Source organism: Diorhabda sublineata, chromosome 10 (genome assembly GCF_026230105.1).
Source record: "Diorhabda sublineata isolate icDioSubl1.1 chromosome 10, icDioSubl1.1, whole genome shotgun sequence".
Lineage (NCBI taxonomy): Eukaryota > Metazoa > Arthropoda > Insecta > Coleoptera > Chrysomelidae > Diorhabda > Diorhabda sublineata.
In genome coordinates this window covers 13,155,403-13,171,931 of record NC_079483.1, presented here as the reverse complement: position 1 = coordinate 13,171,931, position 16,529 = coordinate 13,155,403, and the positions used below count along the sequence as shown (strand labels likewise).

General features: G+C 32.1%; 1 protein-coding gene across 1 annotated transcript; it reads left to right on the top strand.

The window, feature by feature from the left end:
• The first annotated feature begins 186 nt into the window (after positions 1–186).
• On the top strand, positions 187–15,151 carry LOC130449304 (collagen and calcium-binding EGF domain-containing protein 1-like). Its single transcript, XM_056787036.1, has 9 exons — positions 187–387; positions 2,448–2,644; positions 4,218–4,343; positions 5,401–5,549; positions 7,705–7,946; positions 10,154–10,262; positions 13,081–13,202; positions 13,721–13,890; positions 14,682–15,151. Exons 2-9 carry the CDS (start codon positions 2,487–2,489, stop codon positions 14,977–14,979), a joined length of 1,374 nt encoding a protein of 457 aa, XP_056643014.1. The 5' UTR covers positions 187–387; positions 2,448–2,486; the 3' UTR covers positions 14,980–15,151.
• The last annotated feature ends 1,378 nt before the right edge of the window (positions 15,152–16,529 follow it).

The window sequence follows — 16,529 nt, the reverse complement described above, 5'->3', positions numbered from 1 at the left end:
GATTATAATTGAAAGGTTGAGGTTCTTAATAGTTTGGCAATTTCATCCATACATTATCAAAAATCAAGATCAGTATATCAGTCGTTCTGAGTGAAACACTGATGTCATGTTGCTCTAACTGTAACATATAGTATCTCCTAAAATCTTCCTAAATGACTACAGTACATGTAAATTCATACATTTATCGTATAATAATACCAGAAATCACCAATATAGATGTTTGACATTCTCAATTAATTAAGCAAATATTAAGTAATTGAAACAATATTCAAGTATAAAGAGTAGTAGCATTTTACTTTCCAAAGACGATGCTCTAATTAAAACAACTATGTTATTGTTCAGTCAATTAGAGTTTTTATAGTTGTACAGTGTGACAGTGAGAAAAACGTAAGTAAAAACTGGCTACATTGAATAAAAAAAGGATGAATTTATTTTCAGATACATATTGTTTCTGTAATAAATTATATATGAATCGGCGAATTTTTTTTTGTTTTGTCATTAGTTTGATGTTATCTATATTTTTTATTACAGAATTGATACTTTATGAAATAACGTAGAGTCAGATTATATTCGATGAACCATAACCCAGTTTTCAACGGTTGCATCACTGTTGAGATAAATAATCGATTTTAGTAATATCCTTACAATCCCAGGAATCTTAGTATTTTTTTACATATTGAGCTTCAAGTTTTGGTCTCTTTGGTTGTAATTAGTAACGAAGTTCTTGATAAGGAAGGATTATAGTTGAAGATCGGACTAAATTTTTCGTATTATCATTCAATTTTGTTTAGTAATGCATGTTGAACATAATATAATTTTTTTCATAAATGCCCTTATCAATGAAATTGTAAAACATCTCAGAAAGTTTAGATTTTGATTTTATAATACCTCCATCCAACAAATCCGAATCATACATAGTAATGGGCTAAAGTTAGATGTATAAATAGCTAATGTTGCACCCATGTTGTCGCTCTCGTTGGCGTTAGGTTCGAGTTGACGTTGGCTAGGCGCTGGAACGCGAGCGCGGCGTTTATGTTTATGAATAATACTTAGTAATCTGTTTCATTTATGTTGAACTAGAATGAGGGCGCGAGCGTGAGAATCAAATTATGAATTTTCACGCTCGCACCTGCGTTGGCGCCCTCGTTTGTATGCAACAAAAGTTGAAGAGATCACAAAGTGTGATATATAAACTCAAACGGCTGCGCTGGCGTTCCAACACCTAGTCAACGGGAAGTCGAACATAACGCCAACGAGATCGACAGCACGGGCGCGAACACAAGAGTTTATAAATCCAACTTAAAAGTCTAGTAATTGACTTTATATTCTAAATGAAAGTTCATTATAAAATAAAGAAATTCTTTTAAAAATTGTATTAAATCTAAAACTAGTTAATGATCAAGAGGAACAAGAAGTTAAATGGAAAATTAATTTTTTTCTTATTTCGGGTTTTCAACAATTTTAATCAGATGTTTTCATGAAATGTTAAAGATCCGTAGCATAATTTTTATGGATGGCAAGATATCTTGGGTCTAATTATTGTGACCTACATGCTAATTAAAGTTTTCTAATCACTCTAAAAACTCTTAACCAGCATCACAGACACTACAAGTTTCCCTTTTTGTTAGCCCGAAAGAAAAACTAAGTGTAGTTTCAAAATTGTGTCTGTAGATGAAAATCTTGACTATATGAATAAGAATCTATAATTATCTTTCTATTTGTTGATATTGTCACCAATACCATCAATTTACAACTGACAAAATCATAATACATTACTTCAAATATTGTTCTTACTTTATTGTAAATTATCTGGTGAAGTGATACTTATAATATTTTTATCCTTGTCGGACTCACCTCATTTGATTAGCTTTATTTGCCTCTTTTTTTCTATACCAGGTGCATTGTATTGTTGTAAGGTATTACATTTTCTCATCTTTTGTGAGATTGATATTTAGTGCTTTGAGCCATATTTACCTTGTGATTAGTCAAGTGAAAAAGAGGCATTCGAATAAATATCATAGAGGAAAACTAGTGTTGTTTGATTTATTCATACCTATATTAACTTTCCGGATGTGACGACAATGGTGAAAAAGAATTAACTCATAACTCGTAAAGGACTTGAATGTTCGCCTGTACTTCTCTCAAGACAATTTTGAAGTACGTTGACGATTACAGGAAATCAGTTATTTGTTTGGGGAGTTGGAGATTTATATCGAATAAATAAACCTTATTACAACCACTTTTCAGCCTAAATTTGTAGAGTTCCTTTCCTTTATCCCTTTTTAATAATCACGGTCAGTGTTGTTTCGAGAGCTCGGAAAATATATTGAAGTTAGTCCACTTTGGTATTTCCTTGCCACGTTCCCAATAAATTGATAGTTTTTAAAAGAAAGATAAATTTTTACGTTTCGACTTTTCTTTAAGTCTTTGAATTTTCTAATTTTCAGGTCGACAACAATTATTAGAGCTGATTTTTCATAAAAGTTATGATACGTACCATTTTATTGAGTCCTAAAAAACTATATGTTCCAGTAGCCTTTATTGTTCTAATCATTATATTACCTGGATGGAATGATGAAATAACAGAACTACCTGAACATGGATTATACTTAGACAATTTATACGATATAGAGCTAGGCGAAAGGTAAATCGTAAATCTAGACACTCCAGTTTATTACGAGATTTTCTAAACTTCTCTAATAGGTATTTGATGCTAAAACGTTTTATATTCGAGAAGCAGGTCAAGGTATTCTGAAAAACCTCATTTGTAGTATTGTGAAAATAATGTACGTTCATTTGTAGCATGTTGTACATTAACCTTTTGAGAATATTGTCAAAATTTTTCAAACCACATTCATAAATATACAAAAATTCGTCCATTTGGCAATGATTCTGTTTCATTCAATCTTTCAATTTACTATCTTTATTATTTTATTACTTCATCCATATTACTGCATGTTTCTCTAATTGTCTCGCTTTGGTCCCTGTTGATCAAATGTCTCAATCACACCCGTCCATTTATTGCCTCATAAATTTTGGCGTTTGTTTTATTTTGAATGTGTTTATTGCATCAAATTTAATTGTTGAGACACTCTAGTGGCCGTTTTGGTGTGTTTGCGAACTTGGCTTCGGTGTCCACATTTCCGTATCTATGTCCAGTTATTTGCATTGCAAACCGTTCGTTTTTAGATGTTGATATCCTCATGTCGAGCGATTTGGCTGCCTGATTGAACGTTTTTAAAAACCTCTGTATGTTTTCTCCATTTTCTGCGATAAGGCTCGCAAACTTTATCGCCTATCCGGTATCCAATCAGAGCATGCAATTTCGTCCATGATTATATTAAAAAGAAATGGGATTAGGGAGTCTCCTTGTCAAATATCTTGCTCTACCAGGTATTAGACAAGACATTAATTCGATAAGATAATTATAAATGCTGACGCGAATATGGTTTTTATGATTAGGTTGTAAAGAAACTTTCTCATGTAAATACGATATATAATGTCCTGGAGTTGAATGCGTTCGATTACTTTTTTTAGGTTACTAAACCGTAAATAAATTTGTTGGATCTAATGTTTCTTATCAACCTATTGACAAAAACTATTCTTATCGATAATATTAATATTAATTTAATTAAATTTTTAGAGTGGACATGTTCTTATGAATCAAGTTACCATATACAACTTTTCCAATTTATTTCAGAAGCCCGTTTGTGATACAAAACTGGCCAGCATTTTTCCTTTTATCCAACTTCTTCTCAAAGGATTCATTCTTCTATTCACCACCACCTCATTAGTTACTAATAACTATGGTATGTTTTTTCTGTCTCCGGAGTAATCTATGAAATATTAATACAAAGCTCTTGTTCGGGAGTTGTCTACGTGAGATATGGCTACCATGGACTAATTTTTGTTCGCAATTAAGCCCGGTGAATATTTTCCTGCAGTCGAAGAGCGGTCAATGAGTGTACAATTGAAAGTTCTGTCCGGTTAGGTTTATTTTCATATCTTCTATAATTTAGCCTTTGCCTATGAGCTATTAAATGTCCTGGAGTGTTCTTGAATATTCAATTAATGTTTTAAATTCGAAACTCTCAATAATTTTCTATGGCCTTGGATTCATCACAGAAGCTGTATTAGTAATAGTCTCTAATGATGAGTTTAGAGAAAAATTTGATGTTTTTTCGTCTCAATTTGAGAAATTGAAATTTATTTTCTAGTACAGACACATTGACCTGTCCGTCAACTAATGTAATAACTACAAAATATAAATGTAACGAAAAAGGAGAGTGGGTAGATTGTCTTCGAAGACATTGCTGCCCCGATTATGTGTATATTTCAGGCAGGTGAGTTTGTTTAAACAAAAGTATATGCTTAAGTATGATTTTCGCATGATATTTGAAGGGAAACTGGCATGCTCAAGTTAGATTGTAGAATGTTTATTATATTACCGATATGCATGAAGAAATTGGATTATATATTCCGAGATAATTATTCGTGTCGTTTATATCCCTTGATAAACAATAGTTGAATGCCTTTATTGAACTATTATCAAGTAATTACTTGTTAATTTTTTTGGATTGATTCTGATTCCCTTTGAAGGTGGAGTTAATGACAATATTTTCACTTTTCTAAAGTAACTAGCAGTCCGAAAGGTATTTGGTGAAAATTGTCTTAACGTATCCTATGCACTTTATAATATAATTTTGATAAAATGAATATTATTTTTTTATCGTTTCCCACACAAATTCTTTTATAAGAAATGCGGAGTCGCAACAAAGCGTCAGCAATGGAATTTTAGAATAGTAATTTAAATTAAATATGCCTGGAAGCAGCTTAAATAGAAGTTCCAGTCAACTAGGCAATTAGTAAATTAAATTAAAAATATGTCATTGAATAACTGGCTAAGTGAAAATAGTCCCGTTTGTAACAAAAGAAATCGCAACATTTTGGATAAAGCGGTACAAGCAGATAAGAAGTTTTAGACATTTTCACTGCTAAACTCTCTACATCACTTCGTGTCGGATACTAAATGGAAATATTTCACGAAATGCTGTGGAAAGTATTACAGTTGAATTAACTTCACAGTAACTACAGAAAGTGAAAGTTTGGGAAGGTATCCTTTGTAACAGGATCTTTATTGAATAAAATCAAATTGCTGAGTTCACTTGAATTTGTTTCTTCCAACTATAGATCTCTTTGAAAGTACTAATATAAGTAATATATTATTTGATATTTTCGTAAATAAGTAAATTTCGATAACTGTGAGTGAAGGTTAGGACTTAATCATTTGCTATTTCTAGTATGGAATTTTACAATTTCTTCACTTATTTTTGAATTTTACTATTTATTTTTAAAATATGAATCATATTTCGATTTAATAGTTTCATTTTAATATTTCAGATGTCTACATAAAAGTCAAGATCTCTGTTCTTTGAATGTGTGTGAGCAGCGTTGCACAATTTATTTGCAAAGAATTATCTGCACATGTCATCATGGATATAAATTTAGTCCCGAGAATCAGAGAAATAATAAAAAGCCCGTTTGTTTAGGTAACATTTTGTATATTTAGATAGTATATCACATACCAAGGAAAAAAGTAGGGCATTCTTGCCCGCGAGCACGTTACTTTACTCTCATGGTGTGTTCTCACTGCAGGATATAAAGTTCGCTATTTTGCTTCAATATAAATTGATTATATCTTTTCTCATACTTCTCTTTAGCTTTAGTAGGCGTAGTATAGTCACGTGTTTTAAGTTACCTTGACACTTTGATGGTCAAATCGTTGCTAGGTTACTAGATGGATAATTGAGTTTGCCTCATGCACGCGAATGTGAACCGAAGAGGACGATGCACTTTAGTTCTGCACACAGGGATGAGAAGCGAATTTTTAATTCTACAGCGAGAATAAATACTTGTTATTTGTTATCTCTTCATTGAGCTGAAATAATGTTTCCTAATGTTCAGTATATATATTATTAGTGTACTAGATTTTAGACTATAGAACATAACTACAGATCTTCAAAATTTATTGAAGCTTGATAATGCCGCTCCGCTATTTATCATATTTAGGTAAAGCCTGAAACCCTTAGACTACGCAGTACCAAGGTCTGTTACTTTGTCTGAGAAAGTGGGAGAACACCGAGAAGAAATAACGTCAAAATTAGCTATATACGATTCTATATTTCATTGGTTGCTTTTAATGATTCTAAAAGAATCGTAAAGCATGCTTTTATGGATTGAACATGATTTGTGTTTCTGTTATACGATTCGACTAACAATTTTGATTATCTCTATTTAAAAAAAAAAAAAAATCATTTCTATTCTTTTCGAAGAACCGATTCTTTGAACTATTTATCTCCCATTTTTAAGAAAGCGAATCAAAAATCCTTACCGGTTGATGTTAATCCCAAGCGATGTTTTGCCACTTTCCTTTTACCAAGGAGAATAGGAAGAGTAGCTGTTCATTTAACTATGTTTATGGTCAAAGGTAAAATCAAAATGAATAGAGTTCTTCTGAAACTATGATCAAGTTAACCCGATTATGATCTGAATGTTCATTGTGGCTTACAAACTGATGGAATTAATCGGGTTACAGCCATTTGGTATGGAAGTGGGTATTTGTCGATGGGATCAGCTGTCGGCTTGTTTTAGTTGTTTTTGATTTGTAGAACTTTAAAAATTTTTCTTATATGGCTATAATAAAGTTTTGCGGTATTTGTAATTTTTGTTCCTTTAACCTAAAAATAGTTTATTAGGATTTAAATTTACTGGAAATCCGTAGCAGATGGAAACCTAGTTGCATCTCATCTACCCTCTGTTTTTCACACCTAATGCATATCGTTACATTACCACTACGAGAAGTATTACAGTTATTGTTAATTCAGTTCCGATCAGTTTATTATTAGTTTTCTTCAGCATGAGACTACACCTACTCATATTATGCTTTTCTAAATCTGAATTTAATGTTATTCGAATACTAATTATCATTTTTTTTTATTTTAATGTGGTAGCCGTTCCCACGTAGAGAAACAATCAGTTACATAATAACAGATAACATTTAATTTTGAGGAGCAGTGTTCATATAAAGTTTTACTATTTGGATATAAACTTGTCGTATATATTATTTCAAATGAAAAGCGAATATTTTAATTGTCATTTGAATGGAAACTGTTTATAGCAAATACTCAATAATGTTCTTATGCGACGTCGTTTGTTTGTTTATTCTTTTTATATAACATTTCCTGATTCAGAAAAATATTTGTGCCTGATCTGCAATGAAATCAAAGGAATTATTTATTTAATTTAACAAATCCTCAGCAGTATCACGAAATTGGGTAAGGATCTCATCTGCATCAACCCTAAATCACGTCTTATAAAAAGTAGCAATGATCCCCTCAAAGCTGTTCAAGTGTACCTGCCTTACAAAATCTTGTCTAAATCGGCACAAAGAAAGAATATTTCATTCACATGAAAAGTTTTGGAGAATCGAAATCTATTGAAATTTCAGTCACTCCAGTGCCGTAGGATGTAGGAATATAAACCCCCTTTGCCGATTCCGTACTTTTCTTGAAAGGGGCATATATCACTTATTGGCTCTAGATTTTCTAGCTGTAATATTAACAGTTTTTGATGAGTTGCCCTGCATTTTTATGCTCCGCTTATGTTGAATAAATTATTGTTAAGCATTCCTTTATACATTTTCAGATATTGATGAATGTCTAGATAATAATGGAGGTTGTCAACAAATTTGTATAAATGAACAGGGCAGTTATAGATGCGATTGTAACCAAGGATTCAAATTAAGGAATGATAACAGGACATGCATTCCTGAAAACCCTGATAATAATTTAGATCCATCACAACAAGCTGTCTATATGGATGTGTGCTATGCTAATTGTGACAGTGTGGTTAAGTTACAGAATCAGTTGGATTTATTATATGAAAAGGTAGGCTATTGACGGGAATTTCTGGTAATATAACTGATAAAATGTTTTTCCGATCAAAAATATTTTGTTGTTTTATAGGAGCGATATCTTTTATTGCAAAACTTTTTGAAATATTCGTAATAGAATTGTCATATTTAACATTTGATCTAAATAAATTACTATGCTATAAATCAATTTTTCTGCCATCACTTCCAATTTTAATTGGGTCATACAATAATTGTATGATGTGACAAACAACCTTTAGGTTTCGCGATTCTGCTTAGATATCTCTAAAATGGATTGCAGATTTTGACAATTTTTCTTGTGCGTATCTAGACTTGACCACCACAAAGGTTTCAACTCACCAGAGCTTATTTCTCTTGTTAATATATCTCGTACAACGTGATTCTGAACAAATGTACATGGAGCAAAGTTTTTATCCAGGATACGCAAATTCTGTAAGTACTCCATAAGAATAATTTGGAAATCGTTGCCTTCATAATTAGGCCACTTTTCGAAATAGCTCGGAGTTGTGCTGAACAAAGTTCCAGTCTGAGTACAATGACAGTTTTCGAGATGGATACTTTGGTTTTTGCACATACATTTCCATAAACACTACGAACATACAATCGTAAAATCTCTCCCACGTATCTGACAGTGAGGAGTGACTCCAATAGGTTCTTATTGTCCATAGTGGTTGTAAAATTATTTTTGGAATAATAATAGAAGGCTCCAAAAGCCCGAAGTTTTGAAGGAAGGTGACTTATGTAGATTTGAGTAAATCGATATGAGAAGCATATATTCAAGAAAAGTTCGCTATTAGATGTCCACTATGGAAAACAACCTGAAAAAAGATGTACATAATAGGAACTTTTCAAGGCTAATTTTAGTATGATTGTTTTGAGGAGTCTACGAGAAACTATCTATTTTTAATGTCCGCATATGCAATGACTTGGTATTGTCGTTTATGGTAGAATTTATTTTGAATAGTAGGACAAACGAATTGCACAATAATTCGGAATACACTTTTTCAAGACGACCAATCTAAAACAACATGCAATGTAGTGGTTTGATTGTTTTCCTCAAACACTTTGTGAAGGGGTAAAACTCATGATACTTCGGAGGTGGCCAATCTTTGTAATTGCGACCTAATTGTATTTGTCGAATTGTTTGTTGACGATTATTTAATTATCATTAATATCCTCATCTATTGCAGTACTTCAATTAAAAGGAATAATTGTAATAGTATATAATAAAACCAAATTTTTAAAATATAATTATTCCAATTGTTTTCTTTCTGCCTATTGAAGATTTGAAGTTTGCTAATATATATTCATTAATTCGATTTACTCCTATATATTCTGACTACATTAAAAAACTACGAATGGTTTTTTTGAATCAATTAGTTTTTCTTTCATAGTGGATTGTTTTTCACTGTACTTTAGATTTGATTTCGTCAATCGACTACGTTTTGGACCTTTCAGGCATTATAAATCCAAAAAAATACCAGAAGAATATAGGAATAGGCAAATTATTATAAGATGATATGATTTGCTTCAAAAGGATAAAGGAATCGATACCTACTTACCGTTTTACTTACTTTCTTCTTCAATATCTTGCAGTGCCGGTGATAAAAGGTTATTGCTACTGTATTGCCATTGGTTTCCATTTTAGGTTGATGTTTGTGTCCAAATTTTTCTCAAACATTGAAGTTGTCAACTATACAGATCTGCCGGGTTGCTAATAATGATACGGAATAGTGGATTTATACGAAATTTATTAAATCTCTCACAAATTCATAAGGATCCCTAAGGATTAATAACATTTTGACCTCAAAAGCAAATAAAAAAGTGCAAAAAGTGTACAGACTCATTCGATAGATTGACTAATGAAGGACTTAAAATCTCGTATGCAAACCATTTTAATCAAATTAAAGGAAATATTTCGTCACCTTACTTGATAATTACGATAAATTAGAACAGAAAGTTGCCTTATAACAATGCTCCAAGCCAAGGATTTGATTTGGAATAAGTGCATTGTTTAGCCAAGAGTAGAACATTGAAGAAAATTGACTCTAGTTTTGTATGACATTTCAGCTTTGTTAAAATGATTGAAATGATTCACAATAATATTTAATATTTTATTATTCTTAAAAATGTATAAATATGTGAGTAGTGGATTTCATGGTAGGACAATGGCTACAATATTTTGAAAAACAAATTTTTCAGGTTGCAGCTTTAAGTACAGCAATAAGGTTATCCAGTTATGCGTCTGGACCACCTGGTCCTGTTGGACCACCAGGACCTCCAGGACCTCCCGGACCTCGTGGTTTTCCAGGTGAAAATATTTTTAATTGTCAGAAACTTCAATTCGGAGAATCTTTTCGATATTACTTATTTTATATCAATTGAACTGTTGATGTAAGATGAAAATTTTATGCAAAAGTGACAACAGCCAATATTAATTACTACAAAGCAACAGCACAACGTTGTATCAGAGGTTCACAATTGACGTTAAAAAATGGTATCAGATTATAAAATCAAGGGAACTTATAATTATATAATATTGCTTGATTATATAAACTTCCTCGTAACTTTGATCGTGTTGTTCAGCAAGTCTAAGGCATGTTTGCCAATCAGGGACTGTTTTGTTGTTCAGATCTGGTTTTTTCCAAACCTATTAAGACAAAGGAAGAAATGATGTAGTGAATCTCGCTAGCTTTTAATTTCCTATCTATAGTTCCAGAATTACTTAATAAAAATTATCCATAAATTTCAAGATTATGCGACTTTTAAATATTTAATTGAAATTTGGTTTAATATTACATCTAGTTATTTTTATTTGTGTATTATCTGATTAAATTTTTCTTCTTCCTATTCCATTTTAAGCAGATTGCAGGTTCATTTTTCGCAGCATGCCTATTGCCTCAATTGATGGTAAGATTATTACTTCATATACTTCTTCTCCCCACTGGCGAGTTGTCTCGTGCTATCCTTACTATTCTTTCCTCGGTGATTCTATCTTTGTGTTCGTCCCATTCGCGCTTTCTGCTCAGTACTCATTCGTTAATATTTTCCACTCTGCATTGTTGCCTTATGTCGTCACTACGTTCCCTGTCTAGGAGCGTTTGTCTCCAGGAGCCTTTTTGTTTTTGTTGTATCAGGCCAAGTTTCTTCTGTGTACGTCATTATGGGTCTGATTGCAGTTTTGTAGGTTCTTGACTTGGCCTCAATACTTATCTATTTGTTTTTCATATAGTGTTGTTCAGACATCCGGCTGCTCTTGCTTCTTTTATTGTTTGTTGCCTTACCTCTGCCTCAATATCACCATATCCGGATAGTTCTATACCCAGATATTTGAATTTCATTTCTTGCTGGATTATTTTGTCGTCTACGACCAACTTGCATCTAAGAGGTATTTTTGATGTTGTCAAGCTTTTTGTTTTGGAGCCAGAAACCATCATATTTAGAGATTTGCTACGCAATTAAAGCGATATAGCAGCCTTTGGAGGTCATCTTCGTTTTTCTGCAGCCAGCATAGCATCGTAAGCATAGCACAGGATTGTAATATTGCGTTCACACATTTTGTAACTATTCAATCTGCGTACTTGCTTCATTATCATCCAAAATTATGTTGAAAAGGAGTGGACTCAGTGAGTTGACCTGTCGTTTTCCTCTTTTCACAGGGATTGGTTCGGTGAGCTCTCCTTCGATCTTGACTTGTATTTTGTTCGCGCTGTATAGATTCTTTATGACTTTGATTGAGGTATGAGGTACTTGTTTGTCGTCCTCTAACTGAACTCGGTCAAATGCTTTTTGCAGATCTATGAAACATATGTAGGCTGGTTCGTTGTATTCGATCGACTTCTCTGCTCTCAGATTAAATTCATACATAATAAAAAGTTATACACTAGATTTGTTATTGATGGAAACATCGTTATTCAATGAGAAATAGAGTTTTTTCAAACAAACAAATACCTATATCAAAAACACTTTATTTTGGTGTAGAGCACTATACACAAATGTTATCTAAGATTTTATATAGTATTCGATAATTAAATGAAAATAAAAAAGTTGACATCTATCTCCGGTATACCCGGTGTTAATAAGGACAAAACCACATTTGAGCTCAGCGTCATCTAAAACCCACAACTTCTAATTCCAGATTTTTTTACAATTACAAATTTGATATTTTCAAAAGTGAAGGAATATAGAAAATAGTGGACCTTCGACGTGAGAAAATTGGGAAAAGAATTATCTGACAAAACAACAAATAATAAAACATCAATAAATAGAATGGTAAAACAAAGCAAATAATATATGAAATATCAATGGCATATAAAAATACAAAATAAACTAAGAAACAAGAAGTTAAAGAAATATAAAAAAATGAATATGGCAAAGGAATTTACCAAAACACAAAGTTGGGAAGCATTGCTATTCATAGTATGAATAATTCTTCTCCATAGACTAAAAAAATGTCTTGAAGTGAATAGTTACTAGCTCAAACATTAGGTAGGGGAAATATGTTGTTTTGAATCTTTAATATTTATTGACTAAAAGGGGGTGGGTGTCGCGTTTACTAACAGTTGACCCCAAATGCAATCGTATTACAATTTCACAGGATTTTTTGTCTTTTTTGGATCCTGATATACTCGTAGATAAATTTTTGCACTTTGACTGCCTTCCAAAGGGCAAAACAATCAATAATTCATAGTATGTGAAATTATTGGGTTGATTTAATGAGGATTAGAGAAAACGACCGTATTTGACCAATAAAAAAACATTGCAAAAAAAATGGAGAAACTTATTCACCTGCCTTAGTATATTGAAAATTCCATGTCTATTTTTTCTAAATGTTTCCAAACAGATTTCAAACTGAAAAATTAAATTTCTCTCAAAGAGTTTCTTTTCATCAATTAATTGGAAAATCCATAGTTTTTGAATTAAAATATTCAAATAGAACTCCAAAACGGGATTATGACAAAGATTTAGCGGAACTTCCAACATTATTTTGACTTCTTTTATTTGCTGCGCACCCTGTATATACTGTATATACTCTGTACATTAACAATGAACAAACACCTGGAATATAAAATGCATATATAATTTCACTGAGTTTTGGTTTCATTTGGTCATTTTTTTGTATTTTTTAGGTCCAGATATTTCTTCAAATAACATAAATTCAAATTTGGATTATACATATTCAGTTGTAGATGCGTATGTACCGCAAGCAGATAATGATAATACGCAATGTGTGTGCAAACGTGGTCCACAAGTAAGTAGATATTGCATTCAATTTTCAATTATCATGATTGAATACAAATAGTTTTAATGAGTGTTTGTGGCAATATCAATATGTCTACGGATGGAGATTTAATTGCAAGTGTAGTAGTTTGGATATCGATTTGTGGAACAGATTGAGGGCCCACACATCAAGAAATAGGTACCTTCTATTCATTTATCAGGAATGCCTTAAAGGAAAATATTCATTTTATGTAGGGAAATGAGTTGGATCCTTCTGAGATACTACACCAAAAATTAACCATTCATAAGCACTAAAATTATTTTTCACAATTGTCATACTCAGTAATTACAACATGTAAAAATAAACGTGTATATTAGACGTTGCTCCAAATGTTGATCTTCGCAAAAATAGTCATGATTTGACTAAACTTGTGTTACCTCCTATATTATTACTCAAATCATGCTATTTATCGATAGTAGTTATATTAAAATAACCAGAATCGTATCAATACAATAAACCATAGAATTTATCCAATTATCTGATTTTAGGGTCAAATTGGGGCGCCTGGTGCGCAAGGACCAAAAGGAGACCGAGGTGACAGAGGTCCCAAAGGTCCAAGAGGTGAACGATGGTCAATCGATTTTTTTTTGTTAATGCTTGCCGATTTGAAGCATGATATTGTTCATGTGCAAAATAAAGTTTTCATCAATGGTGAAACGTGAGTTTTCGTAGTCTTGTTGAAATAACTACGCTATACTAAAATTAATGTGACAATAACCTTCACAGAACTATGCGAGGTTCAAATATACATAAAGTTATGTCAGTATTTTTTCGCATAATTTTATTTTAATTCGACTTTGCTATGCACGTTATTAGTAAAAAAGTTATAGACTTACATTATGAAGATGTAATCAGTGACATTTCTCGTGAAGAAATGATGTTTGAACTTCATTTCCATATTATGAGCAATATCAAAATTTTAACTTTGACATATTCACAAATGAAAACAGTTTTTCTTTTAATCTTATCCTAAGGCAAACTGTTTAGGAATAATACAAATATTATTTGACTAATTATGTTAACATAAGAATTATTAGCTATTTTGACGAAAGAATATTGTGGCCTGTCGAGATGTCACAGTTCATCCTACCCGAAATTGTCTTTTGTGATGATAATACTGAAATAACGGCCTCCAAACACACTTTTTCTTCATGTTATTTTGATGCAAATATTATCACTTCATTATTGATGGCTTTAGGATCAATAAAAAATTGGTAAATGAAATGTTTCTTCTGGGTGCACCACACAATATGTTATGAAAATATAAATTAACTTCAGCTATTTGATACTAGAATATATATATATATATATATATATATATATATATATATATATTCGAATTCCATACGATTTTTATATGAATAATGAATTTTATAAATAATTGAATCATTTTCTTGTACTATTGCTATAATGATTAAACCGAAATATAAAAGGATTTATACGTTTCAGTCCACCAAAATTCGATTTTGATACTGCTCTACTGAAAAAAAGATCCAGAGATAAGCATCAATTTATTCATCACAAAAAGGTGTTAGAAGGAATTGTCAAACCACCTATAACTAATAGCAAAAATTCGAATACAATTTCCTTGGAAACTAGCACACTCATACCTACACAACAGAATAACGATGATATTGAAGAGTTCAAAGATGATGTTGCTGAAGAACATCTCAAATATGAAGTCTCCAGCAGTGATATTGATGACTACGATGACTTGGACGAAATGACGGATGAAGATTACATGTGATCTAATATTGATCAATAGATATACTTAGTTTAATTTTCCTTGATATTTACTCGAATTATAAATTTTGAACATATATGAGAATTATGATGCTTACAATTCTAATAGCTAATCTGACTACAGAACGATTTGATTATTGTTATTATCAAGTTTAATAAAAACATTGATAATTTGAGCATGTTTTAAATCACTCCTTATGCTTTTCCTCGTTCCATATTTCTATATAAATAATAAGTTTTGCTGACAGATTTACTTGAAAAACTAAAGAATGAATTTAAGGTACAGTTTTAGGAATATATTCAATTAGGAAAGCCATCGTAAGGTGTTTTTAATACGACCGTCTATGCAAACATATGTTAGATAGTCTAATTGTATGAGTTGTGATATATTGGTAATATTTGAATTTGAATATTACCACCGGTTTGAGGTACACAAACTTAGTGAATAAATAAACAACAAAACTGAAAAGTGTTATTCATGTTACCATTTGTATGAAATTTTAAATCAATTTTCATGCAAATACCTAATCGATATATATGTTACGTCCCAAGCCCGATCTTGTTCGGAGTCGAGCTTCGTACAATGAATTTGTACGAAGTCCGATCTGTACAAGCCATTTTGTACGGAGTCGAGATTGGCGGACTTCGGACATAGATGATTGTACGAAGTCGACTCTGTACAACGCTGGTTGTACGGAGTCGGAGCATCGATACTCACTCGGTAATGAGCGCGCTATTAAGATGTTAGTAAACACAAACGTGGTTATTGTGATTGAAAGTATGTTCTCCGGCTAGTTGGCTACCATCTATTGTTAGGTTAGGTTAGGTTGGGTTAGGTTGCGTGTACTACTTCGGAATAACGCGCTCATTACCGAGTGAGTATCGATGCTCCGACTCCGTACAACCAGCGTTGTACAGAGTCGACTTCGTACAATCATCTGTGTCCGAAGTCCGCCAATCTCGACTCCGTACAAAATGGCTTGTACAGATCGGACTTCGTACAAATTCATTGTACGAAGCTCGACTCCGTACAAAATGGCTTGTACAGATCGGACTTCGTACAAATTCATTGTACGAAGCTCGACTCCGTACAAAATGGCTTGTACAGATCGGACTTCGTACAAATTCATTGTACGCGAAGCTCCACTCCGTACAAGATCGGGCTTGGGACGTAACATATACAATATTAATCAAACAAGGTTCGTTAAAAAATCATTCATGATATTTAAACACAATTAATGACAAAAAATCACCCGTTTTTTGAGAATTTTTCTAATAATTTCAATTTCAAGCGACTGTAGCTTCAGGATTATTAAATGTTTCCGTTTGACTGTTTATTCGTAATTTGTTGAATAATAAACTGACTAGAGAGGCGAATATTCTATACTTCTAATCAACTTCAACTGCAGATGACCCGGTTTATTGAGAAACTTTAAAATAAAATTTTTTCCGAACTTGACAGAAATCGGAATATTAGCAAGTTATGACGATATGTATGTAATTTAGAATAAACTTAATACTATGTTTGATTTATACTCAGACCTGTTGAATGGT